Here is a 17,867-nt window from a genome sequence, read left to right on the forward strand (position 1 = left end):
GTAAATACTGAGTGACAGTGAGACAGGAACAGATACTGCAATGATGAACAAGTTTTTGAAAAAGAAAGAACTGGACTCTGAACAAAATTCGGAGCCAGATGAAAGCCCAAGTATGAGTGGGGATCAAAAGAAAGCAAAGATGGTTAGCTCAAGCAAATTTTCTGGCACAAGGCAATATATAGCAAAAACTATATTTCATTTGAATTTACTTTCACCGGAGATGCAAAGAAACCAACTCCATTGTACGTGGTGTGTGATGAAAAGCTATCTAAGAGTGCTGTGTTCCCAAGTAAACTTAAGCGCCATTTACAAATGAAACACCCTTTGCTTCAAAACAAGAATGCGGACTCTTTTGTTCTCCTGTGTGAAAACATGAAGAAACAGGCAACTTTCATGAGAAAAATCACAAAGGTAAATGAAAGAGCTCTTAGCGCTAACTATCAAGTTGCTGAACTTATAGCCAAGTCAAAAAAAAAAAAAAAATCACACACTATGGCAGAGACAATAATACTTTCCGCCTGTGACGCTATTGTAGAGGAGATGTTCGGACCCGAAGCAGCTAAGGAAATAGCCAAAGTGCCTCTCTGAACCAACACAATTTCCAGACGTATTAAACATGTCTGCAGATATCGAAAGTGTGGTTTTGGAAAAGATCCGTATCAGTGAGAAATTTGTATTGCAACCTGACGAGTCTACTGATATCAGTGGACATGCTCAACTCTTGGCCAATGTGTGTTTTGTGGACGGTGATGCAATTAGAGAAAACTTCTTTTTTTTGAAAGGCATTGCCAGAAAAAACAACAGGAGAATAAATATTTTGGGTCACATCAGAATACTTTGAACAAGAAGGACTTAATTGGGAAAACTGCACAAGTGTTGGCACTGATGGAGTTGCAGCCATGGTTGGGTGCACCAAAGGCTTTGTAAGCAGAATGAAGGAAAGAAATCCAGATGTGATTGTTAGGCATTGTTTTTTTACACCGTGAGGCCCTCATAGCCAAGATTTTACCAAAAGACCTAGTTCCTGTGTTGGATGATGTTGTGTATATGGAAAACTTTGTAAAAATCAAGACCCATAAAAAGTTGCATGTTTGCAGCTTTGTGTGAAGAGATGGGAGTGAAGCATAAAACCTTGCTGTTTCATATGGTCTGGTGGTTGTTACATGGCAAGGTCTTGGTTCATGTGTATGAGCTGTGGGAGGAACTTAAAGTGCTTCTGACAAATGAGAGGTCAGATTACGCAAAGCTGCTTGCAAATGATGAGTGATGTACAAGGCTGGCATACCTGGCAGATATTTTTCATCATCTGAATGAATTGAACACATGAATGCAAGGCAGAAGTGAAAACCTGCTTACAAGTACAGATAAATGGATTCTGTTCGAAGGTGCAACTCTGGCATCAACACGTGGAAAGTGGCCATCTTGAAATGTTCACACTCACCAAGCAATGGCAAGGTGTTCATACTGCTGCACTGTGTGAGATAATAGAAACATTTAAAAACTCTTTTTTTTTTTGGGAGGGGGGCCACACCCGGTGATGCTCAGGGGTTACTCCTGGCTGTCTGCTCAGAAATAGCTCCTGGCAGGCATGGGGGACCATATGGGACACCGGGATTCAAACCAACCACCTTTGGTCCTGGAACGGCTGATTGCAAGGCAAACGCCACTGTGCTATCTCTCCGGGCCCACATTTAAAAACTCTTGAGGAGAAGTTGTCAGTTTATTTCTCTTCAATATCCATTGAATGCCTTTACTGGGATAGGGACCCTTATAGCTCAGCATCAGTTGGTGGATAGGACATGACTTTACAGGAGCAGGAGGAACTAACTGAACTGAGACACAATCGTGGTTTCAAGCTAAGATTTGCTGATCTACCTTTGGACAGTTTTTGGTTGGATACTGTCAAGGAGTTCCCCGTTCTGGCAAACAAAGCTATTTTGAAATTGCTCCCATTTTCCTCTACATATCTGTGTGAGATGAGCTTTTCAAGCCTGATTGCTATAAAAACTAAAGACAGAAAGAGAATGAGAGCTGTTGATGAAGAGTCACATGTGTGTCTTTCTTTGATTTCTGCCAGAATATCAGCTTTGTGTTCAGCCAAACAAGCCCAAGTGTCACACTAAGTGAACAGAAATATGAACAATTATAAAATACGTTAGCACTTCATAATAAAGTAATTATAAAATAATTTCTTTGTGTTTATTTTATTTCTATTCAAGAGAATTACTTTATATATAGTCTATATAGGCACAGAGTTAATTTTTTTAACATTTCTAATGGTGGTGTGCCTCGTGATTTCTTTTTCATGAAAAAAGTGTGCCTTTGCACAAAGAAAGGTTGAAAAACACTGCTTTAATTTCACTGCCTCCCCCTCTTTTTTGGAGGGCCTCCCAAGCAATGTTCAAGGAATCTGAGGGCCCCACCTAATAAATGTTTTCTATAGAGTTAGGGGTTCAATGAACAGGTCCCATAAAGTGGTGTTGCTCATAACCTACAGCTCAGGGGAAAACTCAAGTTACTCTGTTGGTGTTCTGAAAATTCCAGAACCATTTTTGATAGTGATTGGGGCCACAAGAGCTATGCTTAGAGTACTGAGAGGCCACATGGTGCCAGGATCAAAATGAGGTCACCCAGTACCCTCTGGTCCCTCTCTTGATACTCTTTTTTTTCATTTTTAAAATTTTGGACAATGTGTTACTCATAAATATGTTGTCTAACATCCAAACAATTGGGGATTTTCTGGATATTTTCTGTTATTAATTTCTAGTATAATTCCATTATTACAATGTTTATTTCACTATTATTGGATTAAGTGTACCATAAATTCCAATTAGATCTAGTTGATTGGTGTTGCTGTTCAGTCTGAATGCAAGATAGGCCAACTGTTTACTGAGAGTTATAACACAATTAATTTCCTTTTGCCATCACATTCATCCATTTATTTCTTTTTTAAGTACTACATAGAATGTAGTATCTTAACAGAAGACAAGTAAGAAAGGTAAAGCACAAAAAGGAAAATATAAAACATAATGAACATGTTTTCCCATGAAAATGACAAATTAAAAATAAGTTATTAATAAAAGTTGCTAAGAGGTCCTGATAACCTTTGTTAAGATTAACGAAAAGCTCAGAGAAGTCCTGATAAACTCTTCATCTAGTTTCCCCAAATAGTTATTTGACATAGAATTATTTTCCACATAAGCCTTAGGTAATTAGCATTGTTATATTGTATATATTGTATATATATATATATTGTATAGTATATACAGTAAATGTCATTTTATTATATGAATGTTTTGGTAAGCAGCAGTAAATAAGTTAGAAAAATATTTTACCAACAAAGTTATTTTTTGTGCTATTTGTTTAACTTATGGTATTTTACTGTCAATATTTTCCAATATGGAAACCTGTTGTCCTTTATTTGCATTATAACCTTCTGTTTATATTATAGCTAATAAATATTTCTTCCTCATACATTTAACACAAGAAAATAATATAAATGTTGCCATGTCCATTAAGAATAATTTTGAAAAAGAATTGGCATGTAGTGTATATACTCATAAATGCCCATATTGTCCCCCTTTCCTGTGTTCTTTCATATTTTGGTGTTTTAACACTTTCAAGTTACCATTTCCTTTCTATTAAGAAATTTATTTAATTTTTATTTTAGGATAGGCTTGCTGAAGACAAAAACTCTTCATTTTCTTCTTCCAAGAATATTTTCAGGGGGGTATATAAAAAGAATATTTTCATTTTCCCTTTTTTCCCTGAAGGGTATTTTTACTGGGGATAGAATTTTGTGTTGGTGCTTCTTTTAAGTATTGATAAAAGAGTTCCACTTCCTTCTAGCTTTCATTCTGATTTAAGTAAAAATCTGTTCTCATTTCTCTTAATGATTTCAGTATTTTTTCTTAGTCTTTAAAGTTCAAATATTTAGCTACAATTAATAGTGTTCATGTGAATTCTTCCATGTTATACTATTTCATTTTTATGAAGCTTCATGTCTTTTACTAAACTAGAGAAATTTTAAGCTATTATTAATTCAATTCATTTTTCATTAATTTTGCCCTTTTCTCCACTTCTGAGATTCTGAGTACTAAGGATTATAATTGAGTCTCAGAGATCTCTGAAACTCTGATGTTGGTGTTTTCAGTTTTTCTCTCTTCATATTTTTATTTGGGCATTTCAAATCCATTGTTGCTTTCCTCTGTAATTTTTTTTCTTTTTTTTTTTTTTGGTTTTTGGGTCACACCGGGCAGCGCTCAGGTGTTACTCCTGGCTCTATGCTCAGAAATTGCTCCTGGCAGGCTCAGGGGACCATATGGGATGCCAGGATTTGAACCATAGTCCTTCTGCATGCAAGGCAAATGCCTACCTCCATGTTATTTCTCTGACCCCTTTTCTATGTAATTTCCACTTTGCTATTTATATTTGTGTGTGGTCCCTGATTATTTTTAGAGTAGTTATTTATCTACAATTTTTTCTGTCTTTCCACACTGCCCTTTTTTTTCTTCTTTGATAAAAGTGCAGACTTTCCTTGAATGCTTAATTTGTTCTATACCAGTGGGCATTTCTAGAGTGCCAATTTCCCAGGACTCATTCTTTCATTTACATGAGGGAAATAGGAAGCTCAAGAAGCACAATTCTACGTCATTCTCTAATCCTAGAGTCCCTGATCAATTTTATGTTTTCTTTCCATCATACATAGTCTTTTATTGTTTTTATATATAAAGTCCATAACATTTAAATATAACTAGCCAAAAAAAAATAAATGCATATGCACCTACTTCATCTTTTAATATTATCTGCCTTTTGCTAAAGTATTTCAAATGAGAACCCAGATATTCTATCATTTCACTCATAAAAATTTAGTAAGTGTATTATTTAGTAAATTATTTCAAAATATAACTACACTACCCCCAAAATGTTCAGCAGCTTCCCTGATACAACTCTTCCATTGCACAAATGTCAGTTATGAAAATACATCACCAAATAGTTGAAAATTCTTGACTTAATGGTTTTAGCAGTAATTAATAATTTTTCTAGGTCATTATTTTAGTAGGGTTTACAACGTTACAAAATTTCTAATTCTATCATTTTTATGTTTAAACTCATTATTTTAAAATTATCTGCAACAATGATGTTTGTTTAATCTGTTTGAAAATCTTAAATACTTACACAAGTCTTTTTTGTTGGTTGGTTGATTGTTTGGTTTGTGTTTCTTTTGGGGGGCAGGAATCCACACCTGATGGTACCCAGAGATTACTCCTGGCTTTACAGTCAGAAATCACTCCTGGCAGTCTGCGGGGTGGGGGTGGCCCATCTGAGATGCTGGGAATTGAAACTGGGTATGCTGCATGCAAGGCAAATGTCCTACCTGTTGTGCTATTGCTTCAACTCCTTAAACAAGTCTTGTATTTCAGCCACTAGCAAGAATCTATTTCTGTTTGTTGTTGTTGTTGTTGGGCCATAAAAGGCAGTGCTATTGTGTAGGGCATGCATGTGGCACTAGGTTTGAACGGAGATTCTACTCAACTCTTTGAGCCACACCTACATCCAGCATTTCTTTTTAATGCTTAAGCTTTTTCTACCTATGGTCAGTGTGTGCCAGTTTTCTTTAGACATAACCCTAATTAATTTACCTAATCAATTCACCTAACTTTAATGTCAATTTCCTACCTTTAGTGCAAGATCTGATCATCCAAACTCAGCTTGCATATTTTCTGGTTCTGCCTTGAAATCAGCCACTTACCTAATGAATTCTCATTCTCTTACTGGGAAGTGGTATTTAGAGTCTATAATTTAAGCATGGTGGATAATTTTATTGTTGTAAGTCTGTCACTGTATCTTTTTATTTATTTATTTTATTTTGGTTTTTAGGTCACACTCGGCAGCTCTCAGGGGTTACTCTTGGCATATGCTCAAAAATTGCTCCTGGCAGGCTTGGGGGACCATATGGAATGCCGGGATTCAAACCACTGTCCTTCTGCATGCAAGGCAAAGGCCCTACCTCCATGCTATCTCTCTGGCCCCTGTATTTTTTTTTTTTTAGTGTATAGGAACTGAAAGAAAGATGCTAAGATTTTATAGTGGCATTTTAATTCAATTTTACTTCTGATTATTCTTAGGTTAATTAATTTTTCATACTATGATTTCTAGTAACTTTATTACTGTCACTCATAAAAACACTTTTTTTTAATTTTGTTTTGGGGCCACACCCAGCAGCACTCAGGGGTTACTCCAGGCTCTTCACTCAGAAATCGCTCCTGGCATGCTCTGGGGACCATATGGAATGCTGGTATGTCCTGGATCAGCTGCATGCAAGGCAAATGCCCTACCTCTGTGCTATCTCTTTGGCCCCATATTAGCATTTTGAATGTAATTTTTTTTTTGGTTTTTCGGGCCATACCCATTTGATTACTCCTGGCTAAGTGCTCAGATATTGCCCCTGGCTTGGGGGACCATATGGGACTCTGGGGGATTGAAGCGGTCCTTCCTTGGCTAGCGCTTGAAAGGCAGACACCTTACCTCTAGCACTATCTCGCCTGCCCCTGAATGTAATTTTAAATGTGCTTCCATCCGGTCTTAGATTAGACCTGTGTTTCCTAAAGTGGGGAATACTGCCCCCTGAGGGCCTTGGAATGCTGGAGCTTACTAGGCTCTGATGCAGTTTGAGATGAGAGTGGAATTGGTTTCTGTTTGTTAGCCTTAAGAAGTAAATTTCCAGGGAGTGTTGAGTGTTTGATTATTTTTTGGAAGATTAAAGAGGTTAAATAATTTTGGGTATCTTTGCTTTAAGTACTCATTTTCTTTGTTGGATGCCACCAATGTGAAGAACAGATTCATTAAAATTAATTTCCAGGTACTTTCCCATTTTAATTTTATAAAGTATGTATGGTGCCAAAGAACTATAAAACAAGTTAAGTCTAGCTTCTTATTTTCTTTCTCCAAGATAATACTTTTATTAGATACTGTTTATATGTCTATTTTTTAAAAATATATGAATAAAAGATATACCCTCCCAAAGGAATTTACATTATTCCCAAATTTTCCAAAATCCCCAAATTATTCACAATTTTTTGCATCATTATGGCAGATAATTTTCAAGACTTTTTTCATCATCTTGAATGGAAACTCTTTATCCATGAAACCAAACTTTGTTTCCTATATAAAGCTCCTGAAAATCTCTATTCTCTCTGTCTTTATTCCACTTACCTGTATATTCTACACTTCTCTCTATGGGGGTATACAGAGAGATCCTCATTACTTTTTTCAAGTGCATATTATTCCACTACTAGATTACACCACATCCAACCAGATCTATTCTGATAGAAAATTTATATTTGCAATCTTTGGCCTTTAGAAACAGTACTGCAAGGATCAGAGAGATAATGCAGCTAGCAGGTGCTTGCTTTACATGTTGCCGACCAAGGTTTGATCCCCCCCCAAAAACATAAAAATTAGCAAATAAACAGTACTGAAGCATACAACCTAATACATTCAGAGTCTCACATTTTTTGCTTTTCATTTTAATAAAGATTTCTAAAAGCGTTTATTGCTAGGTTAAAGGTAAATACGTATGTGACTTACATCTACCTTTATCATAGTGCAAAGGAACCCTGACCACAATGAGTTTTAAGTGTTTTTTAGGGACCGGAGAGATGGCATGGAGGCAGGGCATTTGCCTTGCATGCAGAAGGATGGTAGTTCAAATCCTGGCATAACATATGGTCCCCCGAGCCTGCCAGGAGCGATTTCTGAGCATAGAGCCAGAAGTGACCCCTGAGCGCTGTCGGGTGTGACCCCAAAACAAACAAACAAACAAACAAAAAACAAATAAAAACCGTCTTTTTTAGACAGAAAGTTTTAAAGACTGAAATTGGAACTTTTTAAAAACCAGATTGTTTTCCTTTTTTACACAGACATTTTGTTTGAAGGGTAATATGTAACAATTACCACTATTTCTGTCTTACGAGAATATTCTAAGTGTTACTACCTTAAGACTGACTAATTGGGAAAATAAATGGAAGTTATGTCAACCCCCAAGAGGTTTTTGACTGCCAAATAGCACCTCTGGGCAATGGATGAGGGAGGGGATCTATTTACCTGTCTTTCTTTAAAATAAGGTTCCCTTTGGCTGAATATACCAGATATCTCTTTTGTAACTTCCTAAACTGTACGGGGATGGTCAGTCCATCCGATTTTTCAGGAGTGTTTAAACTTTTAATTATAAAACGTCTGTACTGTGAGACTAGGAAGACTTTACAAAATCCTCAAGAATAGCATCTTCACAAAAGGACCTCAAAGATAGAGAGATAGCTCTAAAAGTTCAGAGGCCGGGTCACCAGTTTGGATGACCCAATTGTCATGGCTTAATCATTAGCCAGGACTCTAAAACCTGGAACCAAAGATATGCATGCCCAAGACACATCTTGTTTTGCAGCACCTTACACAGCTCTTCCCCAGCCATCAGGCTTTGACTTCAACTACTGTGCTCCCCAGAGCTTGCATATACCCTAAGTATATTCCTGGGACCCTGGCCCCTGCGTGTGTAGGACTGTGAGCGCCAGCAGCGCGCGCTCCCAGTGGGTGTAAAAGGCAAGGCGTCTCCCATCTGAAAAAAGGGACCCTCCTGCGAATTCCATTGCCGGACTCAGGGTGGGGGGACGAAGGGGCACAGGGGACAGGCCTTCAGCGATCGAGTTTGCAGCCTTCGCCCGGGAGGGTCTAGGCCTTTGCCTGGGTTGCTTCTCTATCCCTGAGCCAATTTTCGGGTTGGGTCCAGCCAAGTCCCTGTTGGACGTCCGGTTCTCATGCCCCACCTTGCTGGGCTTTCAAGAAAAGTTCAGCCGCTGTTCGGAGCGAGCCAGGCGATCTTAGAGACCTTCATCCTAGGTTCGAGGACTGGCTGCCGATCAAGGAGGAGGGGAAGGGGCTGCTGCCTCCCCCCACCCCAAACCCGGTCCCTAACCGTCCCCTCCCCCGTAGTCCGCTCACTTTGTGCAAGCAGTCAAAACAGAACTAGCGGTCAATTGAGGGGGGGACGGGAAGCCCAGCCGACGAGCGCCTCGCCCCCCCCCCTCCAGCCCCTTCCTCCAGGCCCCCGGGCCCTCTCTCTCTCCCCTTTTCCACTTCTCTCGTAAGCCTGAACCTCTCCCCCGCTCCCCCACCCAGCCCCCCGCTCATTTCCTCTCGCACCCGAGGCTCGCCAATCCGTCTTTCCAAAGTCCCTCTCGCAGCCCGGCCTTCCTTTTTTTTTTTTTTTTTTTTTTGGCTCGCCCCCTTTTTTCTCCCCATCTCCATTCTCTCTCCTCCCTTCGCCCTACCCCCTTTCCTGCCTCTTCCCTTCCCCCAGCCCCCAGCTCCCCGAGAGCCTCCCCACCCTGTCGCCCCTTAACTCAAGTCCCCGCCCCGCTCTGCGCCGGCCCCCGGGTCCAGGCTGCGCCCCACGTGTGGACCGAGGCGCTCCAGCCCCCACTGACAGCCGGCCGGCCGCCGGCCCGCCCCCGTCTCCCTCCCCACGCCCCACGCCCCGCAGGGCCTCAAAACCCGCGCTCCCCGGCTTCCAGGCTCCCCTCCTGCCCCTCTTCTCCCCGGCCCCGCGCACCTTCGCCCCTTCGCTTCCTGGCCGCCCGCGCTGCCCAGCGCAGCGAGTCGCAGCACCCCGACACCCCCTATTTTTTATTCCCCTGGGGGAAACGACTTTTTTTGTTAGCTCGTCGGCTTCTTCGGACCCTTTTTTTGCAGCCTTCCACGAAGCCGTGCCGGGCGCGCACGGGACGGGACTCCGCCTTAGTCGCTGCTAGCCAGCAGCCCCCCAGCGCCCCCCTTTTCTTTTTAAGGTCCGCTTTCTTTGTAACTTTACGCCGCGGCTGCTCCGGTTACTTTTGTAATTTCCCGCCCCCCGCCCGCTGGCGGTCCCGGAGTCGTCGCTCGGGGGCCGTGGCTCGGGGGATGCAACGTGGACCTCGCGGGGGCTTGCTGGCCGGACTGTCGCCGCCGCCGTGCCGCGCCGCTGCTAGTCTAGAACCCGCGCGCAGCTAAGAGCCGGGTCCGGGGGTGGGGGGCCCGATCGCTACCTGGAGCCGGTAGTCCCCAAGTCCAAGAGAGTCTCTCTTCGGGAGCCCAGGAAGGGGGCTGGGCAGACCCCGATCTTTTAAGGGGGGGCCCTGCAAACGGGTGTCTTTGCTCTCTTCTTCTCTGCGCACCCCGCTCTGCTCTGCTCGGGGACGGACTCAGAGCTTGGCCGCGATGGGCAGGAGGCGACTGTGTCTCCAGCCCTACTTGGTGTGGCTGGGCTGCGTGGCGCTCTGGGCTCAGGGCACGGCCGGCCAGCCCCAGCCTCAGCCTCCAGCGCCCAATGCGCCCCGATCCCAGCCGCCGTCGCCTCAACAGGTCCGGCCCGGAGCGGCCGGCTCGGAAGGCGGGTTCGCAGCGCCCGAGTACCGGGAGGAGGGCGCCGTGGCACCTAGCCGCGTCCGCAGGCGAGGACAGCAGGACGTGCTTCGAGGGTAGGTGGGCAGGCGGCACGCTAAGGGGAAGATTCCACTTGGCAACTTTCCGTTCCGACCCCTTTTCTTTTCTGATTTCCCCCCCGAACCCAATTCAGACTGATGAAGGAGCCGGTCCCTTCCCTAGGAGACCCCAAATCTCTTCCAAGACCACCTCTCGCGTTCCTTCCACAGCTCTTCTAGAAAAATACCTTCCCTCCAGGTCTGGGCAGCTTGGTGGGGGTTCGAGAATCCTGGGTGCAGATCGCTGAGTTTATGCAGAAGTCTGCGGGACGGGAACAGATTTTCCATTTGGGGAGGAAGGAGGATTTGGAGTCCACCTCGCGCCGCTGGAGCTGGTGGAGCCTGCCCGCGCCCCACCGTCAGGGGCGCCCCTCCTGGGCCTTTTGTTTGAGGAATTGTGCTGGTCTTACCATTCACTCGAACCATTCATCGCTCTCTCGTACCTTCCGAAGCGCATTCCTTGCTATGTCAGTCCGGAGTGTCTGTTGATCAGGGAGGGATGTATTTGAGGATCTGCAAGGATTTTTGAACCAAGACTTTCCTTTTGTTCTCTGGGCCCCGGAGGCTAGAATAGGAGCAAATTATATGTTTCCATGTCTCTTGGCCTTTTTAAAAGACGGCAGGGGAGGACACATGAAAGGGAACATTGAAACGTTTCAGACTTCCCCCAACCCAGCGTCTTAACATAATTTTCAAGTCTGTGCCCCAACTCCCCAGAATTTGAAGTGTGCTTTGAGGTTGGTTGTCCCACAATCTATCTGCGCAGGAATTTGCTAAAGGAATCTTACTCAGCGCATTTGTGATCTCATTTGTCCATCGCAGGCCCAATGTGTGCGGATCCAGGTTCCACTCTTACTGCTGCCCAGGATGGAAGACACTCCCTGGAGGAAATCAGTGCATTGTCCGTAAGTGCTTGAAACAGAGGAGGGGAAACTTGGCCTGGTCCCTATGTCTCTTGTCAGAGACAAACACTTGAACACCTTTGGTGGTATAGACATACAATTGCCTTTAGAATCCAGTGGTGATGATAATTAGGGCACAAACCCAATTGAACAATAGGGAAGAATCAGCATCTTGTCTATTGAAGAACTCATTCCACTCTATTGGAGAGCAATAATAATAGGAATTTGAAAGATACTCTTTCTCTAATAATACAAGCCCAAAGTGGAATATAGCGATACCCTAGATAACAGAAACCACATTTTCCCCCTAAAGATAAGGCCACAGCATGATTATGTGAATGATCTGACTTTTGCATGTGCTCAAGATTGAGGCCACAGAGGCTCAGGCTTTCTTAGGCCTTTGTACAAAACCGCCTTATTATCTGTGGTTTCATCTCAGCAGCCACAAACCTAGATGGGAAAGGCGCACTCGCATGAATTTGGAATGTTGATCCAGATTAACAACATTTTTAAAAGGGAGAAGCCTGCCAAGTGACTCGATTTTTAATTTTCAACTGTAGATCTCATTATATGCTATACATTTCCAAGGTGTATGTTACAGAACTGAAAAAGTTCAGCATATCATCTGACGATTCCAGTCGAAATTGTATACCTGACTCCCCAAAGTCTAAATTGGAGAAGTCATTAGTTATCAGCTCTCAGGAATGGACTATGGAATGTCTTCTTTCACGTGCCTCTGCATTTGTGAGTTGAAGTGTGACTGGCTCTCTCCTTGTATGTTTATACAGCCCGGCCATATTTGTCTTGTCAGGAAAAGAGCCAGGTATCAAAGACAGCACCAGTCATTTGGAACCAGTCTTGACTTTACATTGACCCTGATATTCTCCAGGGACAACACCATTATGTAACTGTGAATAGAGGAAAGAGGCAAGCCACATTAACCAAGGGGAAAAAAGGATGTAGTGGCATCTGTCTCTATATTTATTGGTTTGTGGGTTTGAGATAGACACATATATATGTTATTTCAAGCTTTTCAAAAGAGAAAGAAAATCTTGAGTGTAATTTTCTTCTCTAAATTTTCACAATATCTAAGAGCAAAGAAATAAAAAGGAAAGAACACTTTTTAAAAAAATATGTAAAATAAATACATTAGAAATAAATACATCTAAAAAGCCTTTGTTTTTATGCAAAAGAAAGTATTACATGTTCACTTCCCAACACAGAAGTCCTAAGTCTGAGGCATTTATTGAGGGTGTGATTACTTTTTCAAACCAGTTGGGCATTACCCTAGCTGCTTAAAACGTATGTGGTTTCTAGAATCCAGAAAGGTTAATGTCACTCACCACACACCTGCCATACCAGTCAGGAGTGACTTAGGCACCGCGGAAAATCTGACTCACTAAATGTAATGAATGAAACTGCCATTATTGAGTTGGAGAGCAGCCGAGGAGAAGGGATTGCTTTATGGTACGTGTTGAAAATCTGTAAAGTCAGATTTTATTGGATCAGTGTGGAATGGGAATTCCAGAGAACAGTCTTCCAGAATATTATATATATGTATATGAGTACATATACATATATATGACCTGGGAGTGTCATTTTTAAAACTGTAAATTTGTTAGTTATTCCATGTTTTACTTGTAGCATTATAAAATTAACATCAGACATCTCAGAGTATAAGGAACATTGTAGCCTGCATTGTTACTACTTAAAATATTAGAATATTTTTGAATTATATCTTAAATGTTTTGAATGTTTCATAAATGATAAGGTATCTTCAATTTTAAATTATTTTTACATCTTAAGAAACATTTGCAACATTTTTGGGAAGAGATAACTATAAAAAATACATACTTAGAATAAAAAGAAATTCAAAGGATTAAGCAATAGCTTAAGGCACAGCAGGAGTGTATGCTTTACAGGCAGAACCTCAGGTTTGATCCCCAGCAAAGCATGGTCCCTCAAGCACCATGGGTGAGGGCCCCTCAAAAATGTAATTCAAATGACTGACAATGTAAATCAGTACACAAATAGATAAAAAAAAAATACAATGCTTCTGTAGTTTTGGTTTGAATTTAATTAAATTATTTATTTATTTATTTTGATTTTTGGTTCACACCAGTGACACTAGGAGTACTCCTGGCTATGTGCTCAGAAATTGCTCTTGGTGTGGGGGACCATATGGGACGCTGGGGTATCGAACTGGGGTTTGTCCTATGTCAGCTGTGTGCAAGGCAAATGCCCTACCCGCTGTGCCACCACTCCAGCCCCGATAACTTAATTAAATTCTGCATTAAGTTCTGCAGTTCAATTTTTAATATTTAAAATCAAAACCTGGAGAAAATAAAAATGAAACCACTTTAATATCAAAAGCAAATTTTTATATCTTTATATTTAATTTGGTGATATTATGGTATTTATTGAGTTTCTACCAATAAAATTACTTTGTGACAACTTTTAAATAAAAAATAAATATGACTAGAAAACAAGGTACAAATATTAATTTGCTCAAATATTCATTCACCAATACTCTCTTTCTTTAGATATTTATTGATCAAATTCTAGATGTTAAACTGCTTAGATTTAACCAATCTTTATATGAGAAGATGTGAGAACAAAAAGATCTTTCTTTGTTTTGAATAATATCTTTATTTAAGCACCATGATTACAAATACGTTTGTAGTTGGGTTTCATTCATGAAAAGAACACTGCCATTAACCAGTGCAACATTCCCATCACCCACCACCGCCATCTATTACTTAAATCCCTGGAAGCAACACATTTAGATTTGAGTCTATTTTTATTTTTGTTTTTATTGTTTGTGATTGTGATTGGCAAAAATCACTGAAATTCTTCCAAACTTACAAATATTTGTTTTCAAACTAATGGAATTAACACTTTTTGCTTTAAATTTGAGTTGTTTTAATAATTTTAGATCATAAAGTAGTGGAAATTGTGTTTATTGACATATTTGTTGTGAAATTACAACACATATATATTCTATAAAGAATATTTCCATATTTGGAATATCTATGGGGGAAAATTGGTTTGGAATCAGAGCATTAAAGGCTTGAATGAATAAACGTTAGAACAAGCCAATAGAATCCCTGTGTTTGATTTTACCCTTGAGAAAACTAATTCCAGAGAAGCTATGAATTTCTCCCCCAAATGTGGTGTGGGTCAGTGAGAGAATGAGAAGCCCACTTTAGACCTTGGCATATCACAGTTAGGAAGAAGTGTGGTAAGAAAGACCTAGAGCAGTGTAATTATTTTCTTATAGATGTAGTAAGTATGCTCACAGTCACAATCAGAATCTATCTGAAGATGACCAGTTTTTAGCTCATTTTAATTACCTCTTGTTTGTAGGCAATGGGTAGGAATGCTTTGCATATCCTTGAAGATTAGACCTAATGCTTTTTATTTTATGCTAGGAAAATGAAAGTTTTCAACTTAATGAAAGTTGAAAAAAATGATTATATTTTGTTGGTGAATAATTTAGAACTTTGGGGGGGGGTGCTGGGTAATTTTAAGGAGGCCCAGGAGCCCCACTAGTGATTCTTAGGCAACCGGGCCAATGGGTCAATACAAAGACTTAAAGATGCTGAAGTTCTGGGGACCTCCAAGACTGTACTCAAAAATTCTCAAGGGTGCTAGAAATCAAACCCTGTTTGGGAACTAAGAGTTATACTATTTCATAGCCTCCAAATTTCAGTCCATTTTGTTGTTGTTGTTGTTGTTGTTGTTATTTTTGGGGCCATCCCCACTGATACTCAAAGCTTAATTTTGCCTCTTTTTTCAGGCTTTATTTCTGGCAGGAATCAGGAAGACCATATTTTGTGCTCACAAATTGATCTCAGATTGGTAGAACACAACACAAGCCCCCTACCTACTCTACTATCTTTCTGATCCCAGAATCTAGGACATTTTAAAGAATATTAAACTTTATGGCAAAAGCTAGGAGTCTTGCCTAAATTTGTTTTCTATCTTCACACCATGATACATGACATTTCTTTGAGTACTACTAATGTAAGTGCTGAGCACATTATATAGATTTCAAGACTATTTGAGGAAGAAAGAAGTTGTTTTTAGTTTTACTTTCACATAACGTAAGAGCCACTTCATTAAGGTTGCAAATAGTTTTGAAAACTGTGGCCCCCTCTGTGGCAAGTGATTCCTCCACACTTTCCCATCTACGTTGATCTCTACCTTCAGGGCTTCTGGAGCTCTTGTCTTCATGTATTTATTTGGTCATGGAGCATTAAATCACATAGCCTTTGTGTTCAAAGAGACAATTCAATTGTGGCGCTAGGGATAAATCTTCACTCCTGAATGAACTGATTCTAAATATGACAGAGGTATCCCATTTAAAGGCACTCATCTAAAGACATTGTATATCCATGGTATGTGTTGTGTATGTGAGTGAGCATTCTTTGCTGTAATGACCCTCATACCTGGAGGGTCACAGCTGCAGGAGGCTTTGCCTCTCTCTTCATCAAAATGTCTTAGTAGCTTTTCTGAGCAGCAGGAATATGGTATGTTATGGAGGTAATATGGAAAAAGAAAGGTTGGAGAAAGGAGAGAAGGAATTATTAAGGAGAATAAAGATTGATGATAGGGCAGGTCAGATATCAGCAGGAGAGGAATGTGCAAGGAACCCTGTGGTTTGTCCAGGTTGTTGGGGCCTGAAATCCCCAGCTCAACCAAGTCACATTTTCTGTCTTCTGAGAAGGTCCTTTGTAGAGTTAGCTGACTTTTTTGAACATAATGTAAAATCTATGTAAATCCTCTGGGTTTCCTCCACCCACTCAGTTCTCTAGAACCAAGAAATTTGTAGTGAATGCTATTGAACTCTTTGCCTTGATTGTAATGATAGAAAAGCTAAGCGATTTGAATTATGTGATGATTTTTTTGCACATTACATACATAATATTTGTGAGACTTCCTTCTTATTCCCATGTCTACCTAGGTAATTTAATTACAATTTGAAATTAGTTACTTTGCATCACATATTTTATGTGTTTCCTAGGTTTTGATTTAAAAATTCTGGTTTATTGACTGATTATTCATTCACGTCTCCATTGTGTTTTCTACAGCAATTTGTAGAAATAGTTGTGGAGATGGATTCTGTTCCCGTCCAAACATGTGTACTTGTTCCAGTGGACAAATATCACCAGCTTGTGGGACAAAATCAAGTATGTTCCTTTATTATTCTTAGCTTTTGAGTTTATTATAAATGTACTTTTGAAGGTTGTATGTAAGTCAAGATTGTTTTCCTCACTAAGTAGGCCTGTATTAATCTTTGCAGTATACATCTTTAGGGATTTGGCTATTATCACCACCAACTGAGGGGACAGGAACTTATGATTTCCAGTGAGAAAAAAATAATTTTATTCTGCAATTAAAAGAATTTGGATTTAATGGAGAATTAATGCTTTCTGAATGATAGCTATAACTTACTAAACTTGAATGTATTGATACTGTTTTAAAATAACTCTGACTCTGTTATTTTATTTAATCCTCACATGATCACAGGGATATATTTTATTGCCACATTTTATGAAGAAGGAATTGAAGTACAAATAAGCTTACTTGTCCAAGATAATATATACTTACTTTAAATTCAGGTATTCTGATACCAAAGCTTATAGACTCAAATCCTAGGTACTATCTCTTTGTTTTGCTTATCTCATGTTATATCCTGTTGTGCACATAAACTAGAAAAGAGGATAATAGGATTGAGAAGATAACAAATAATTGTATACTGGACAGGAGGCTTTTTATATAGCTTATTTTATTTACATACATAAACTCATTTGATAGAAGACTCAGGTTGTATTACTCATGGTCAACTTAAAAGGTGTATCTTTAAAGTTCACTTTTTTTTACTTTAGTATTAAAGATAGCATAACAAAGGAATGGCAAAATTAAAACATGCTTTAATTCTGCCTCAAACTATGATAAGGTTGTACATTTTAAACAGTTATCTACATTTTAAACATTTAAATTTTTTCTAAAACAAGTAGAGACATGTTATCTTTTAATCCAGAGTTGACTCAAGATTTATTTAATAAATGTCTGCCTTTTGACATAACTTCTGGTTAAAATTCTGATTTAACTTTGAAAACAGCATCATTTTCCTAGCCATTTAGTTACTTGTTTGGGGGATGTTATACCATGTAGTGTATTCATCTATTCTTCAAAGCCCTTTTTGAGGGAAGGCCCACTTGGTGGTGCTCAGGATTCTTTGCTCCAAGATAAGATCACGACTAGTGGGACTTGGGACCCATAAGTAGTGCCAGGGATCAATCTGGGTTGGTGACATTCACTTGGGCCCTAGTTATCTTTGTTGTGTTGTTTTGGGCCACAGATAGAAGTACCCAGGACTTACCCATGGGTCTGCAGTCAGGGATCATGCATGGTGGTACTGGGGGACCATCTGGTGTACAAGGAT

The 17,867-nt window shown here is 40.2% G+C and overlaps 1 protein-coding gene across 1 annotated transcript in view; it reads left to right on the top strand.

Moving 5' to 3' along the window:
* The first annotated feature begins 10,251 nt into the window (after positions 1 to 10,251).
* FBN2 (fibrillin 2) overlaps positions 10,252 to 17,867 on the top strand; it is a 287,333-nt gene continuing 279,717 nt past the window's right edge. The window contains exons 1-3 of the mRNA XM_049786704.1: positions 10,252 to 10,511; positions 11,337 to 11,419; positions 16,510 to 16,608. Of these exons, the coding sequence (XP_049642661.1) occupies positions 10,252 to 10,511; positions 11,337 to 11,419; positions 16,510 to 16,608 (442 nt within the window). The remainder of the gene's footprint in view (positions 10,512 to 11,336; positions 11,420 to 16,509; positions 16,609 to 17,867) is intronic.

This window comes from Suncus etruscus, chromosome 14 (assembly GCF_024139225.1).
Source record: "Suncus etruscus isolate mSunEtr1 chromosome 14, mSunEtr1.pri.cur, whole genome shotgun sequence".
NCBI lineage: Eukaryota > Metazoa > Chordata > Mammalia > Eulipotyphla > Soricidae > Suncus > Suncus etruscus.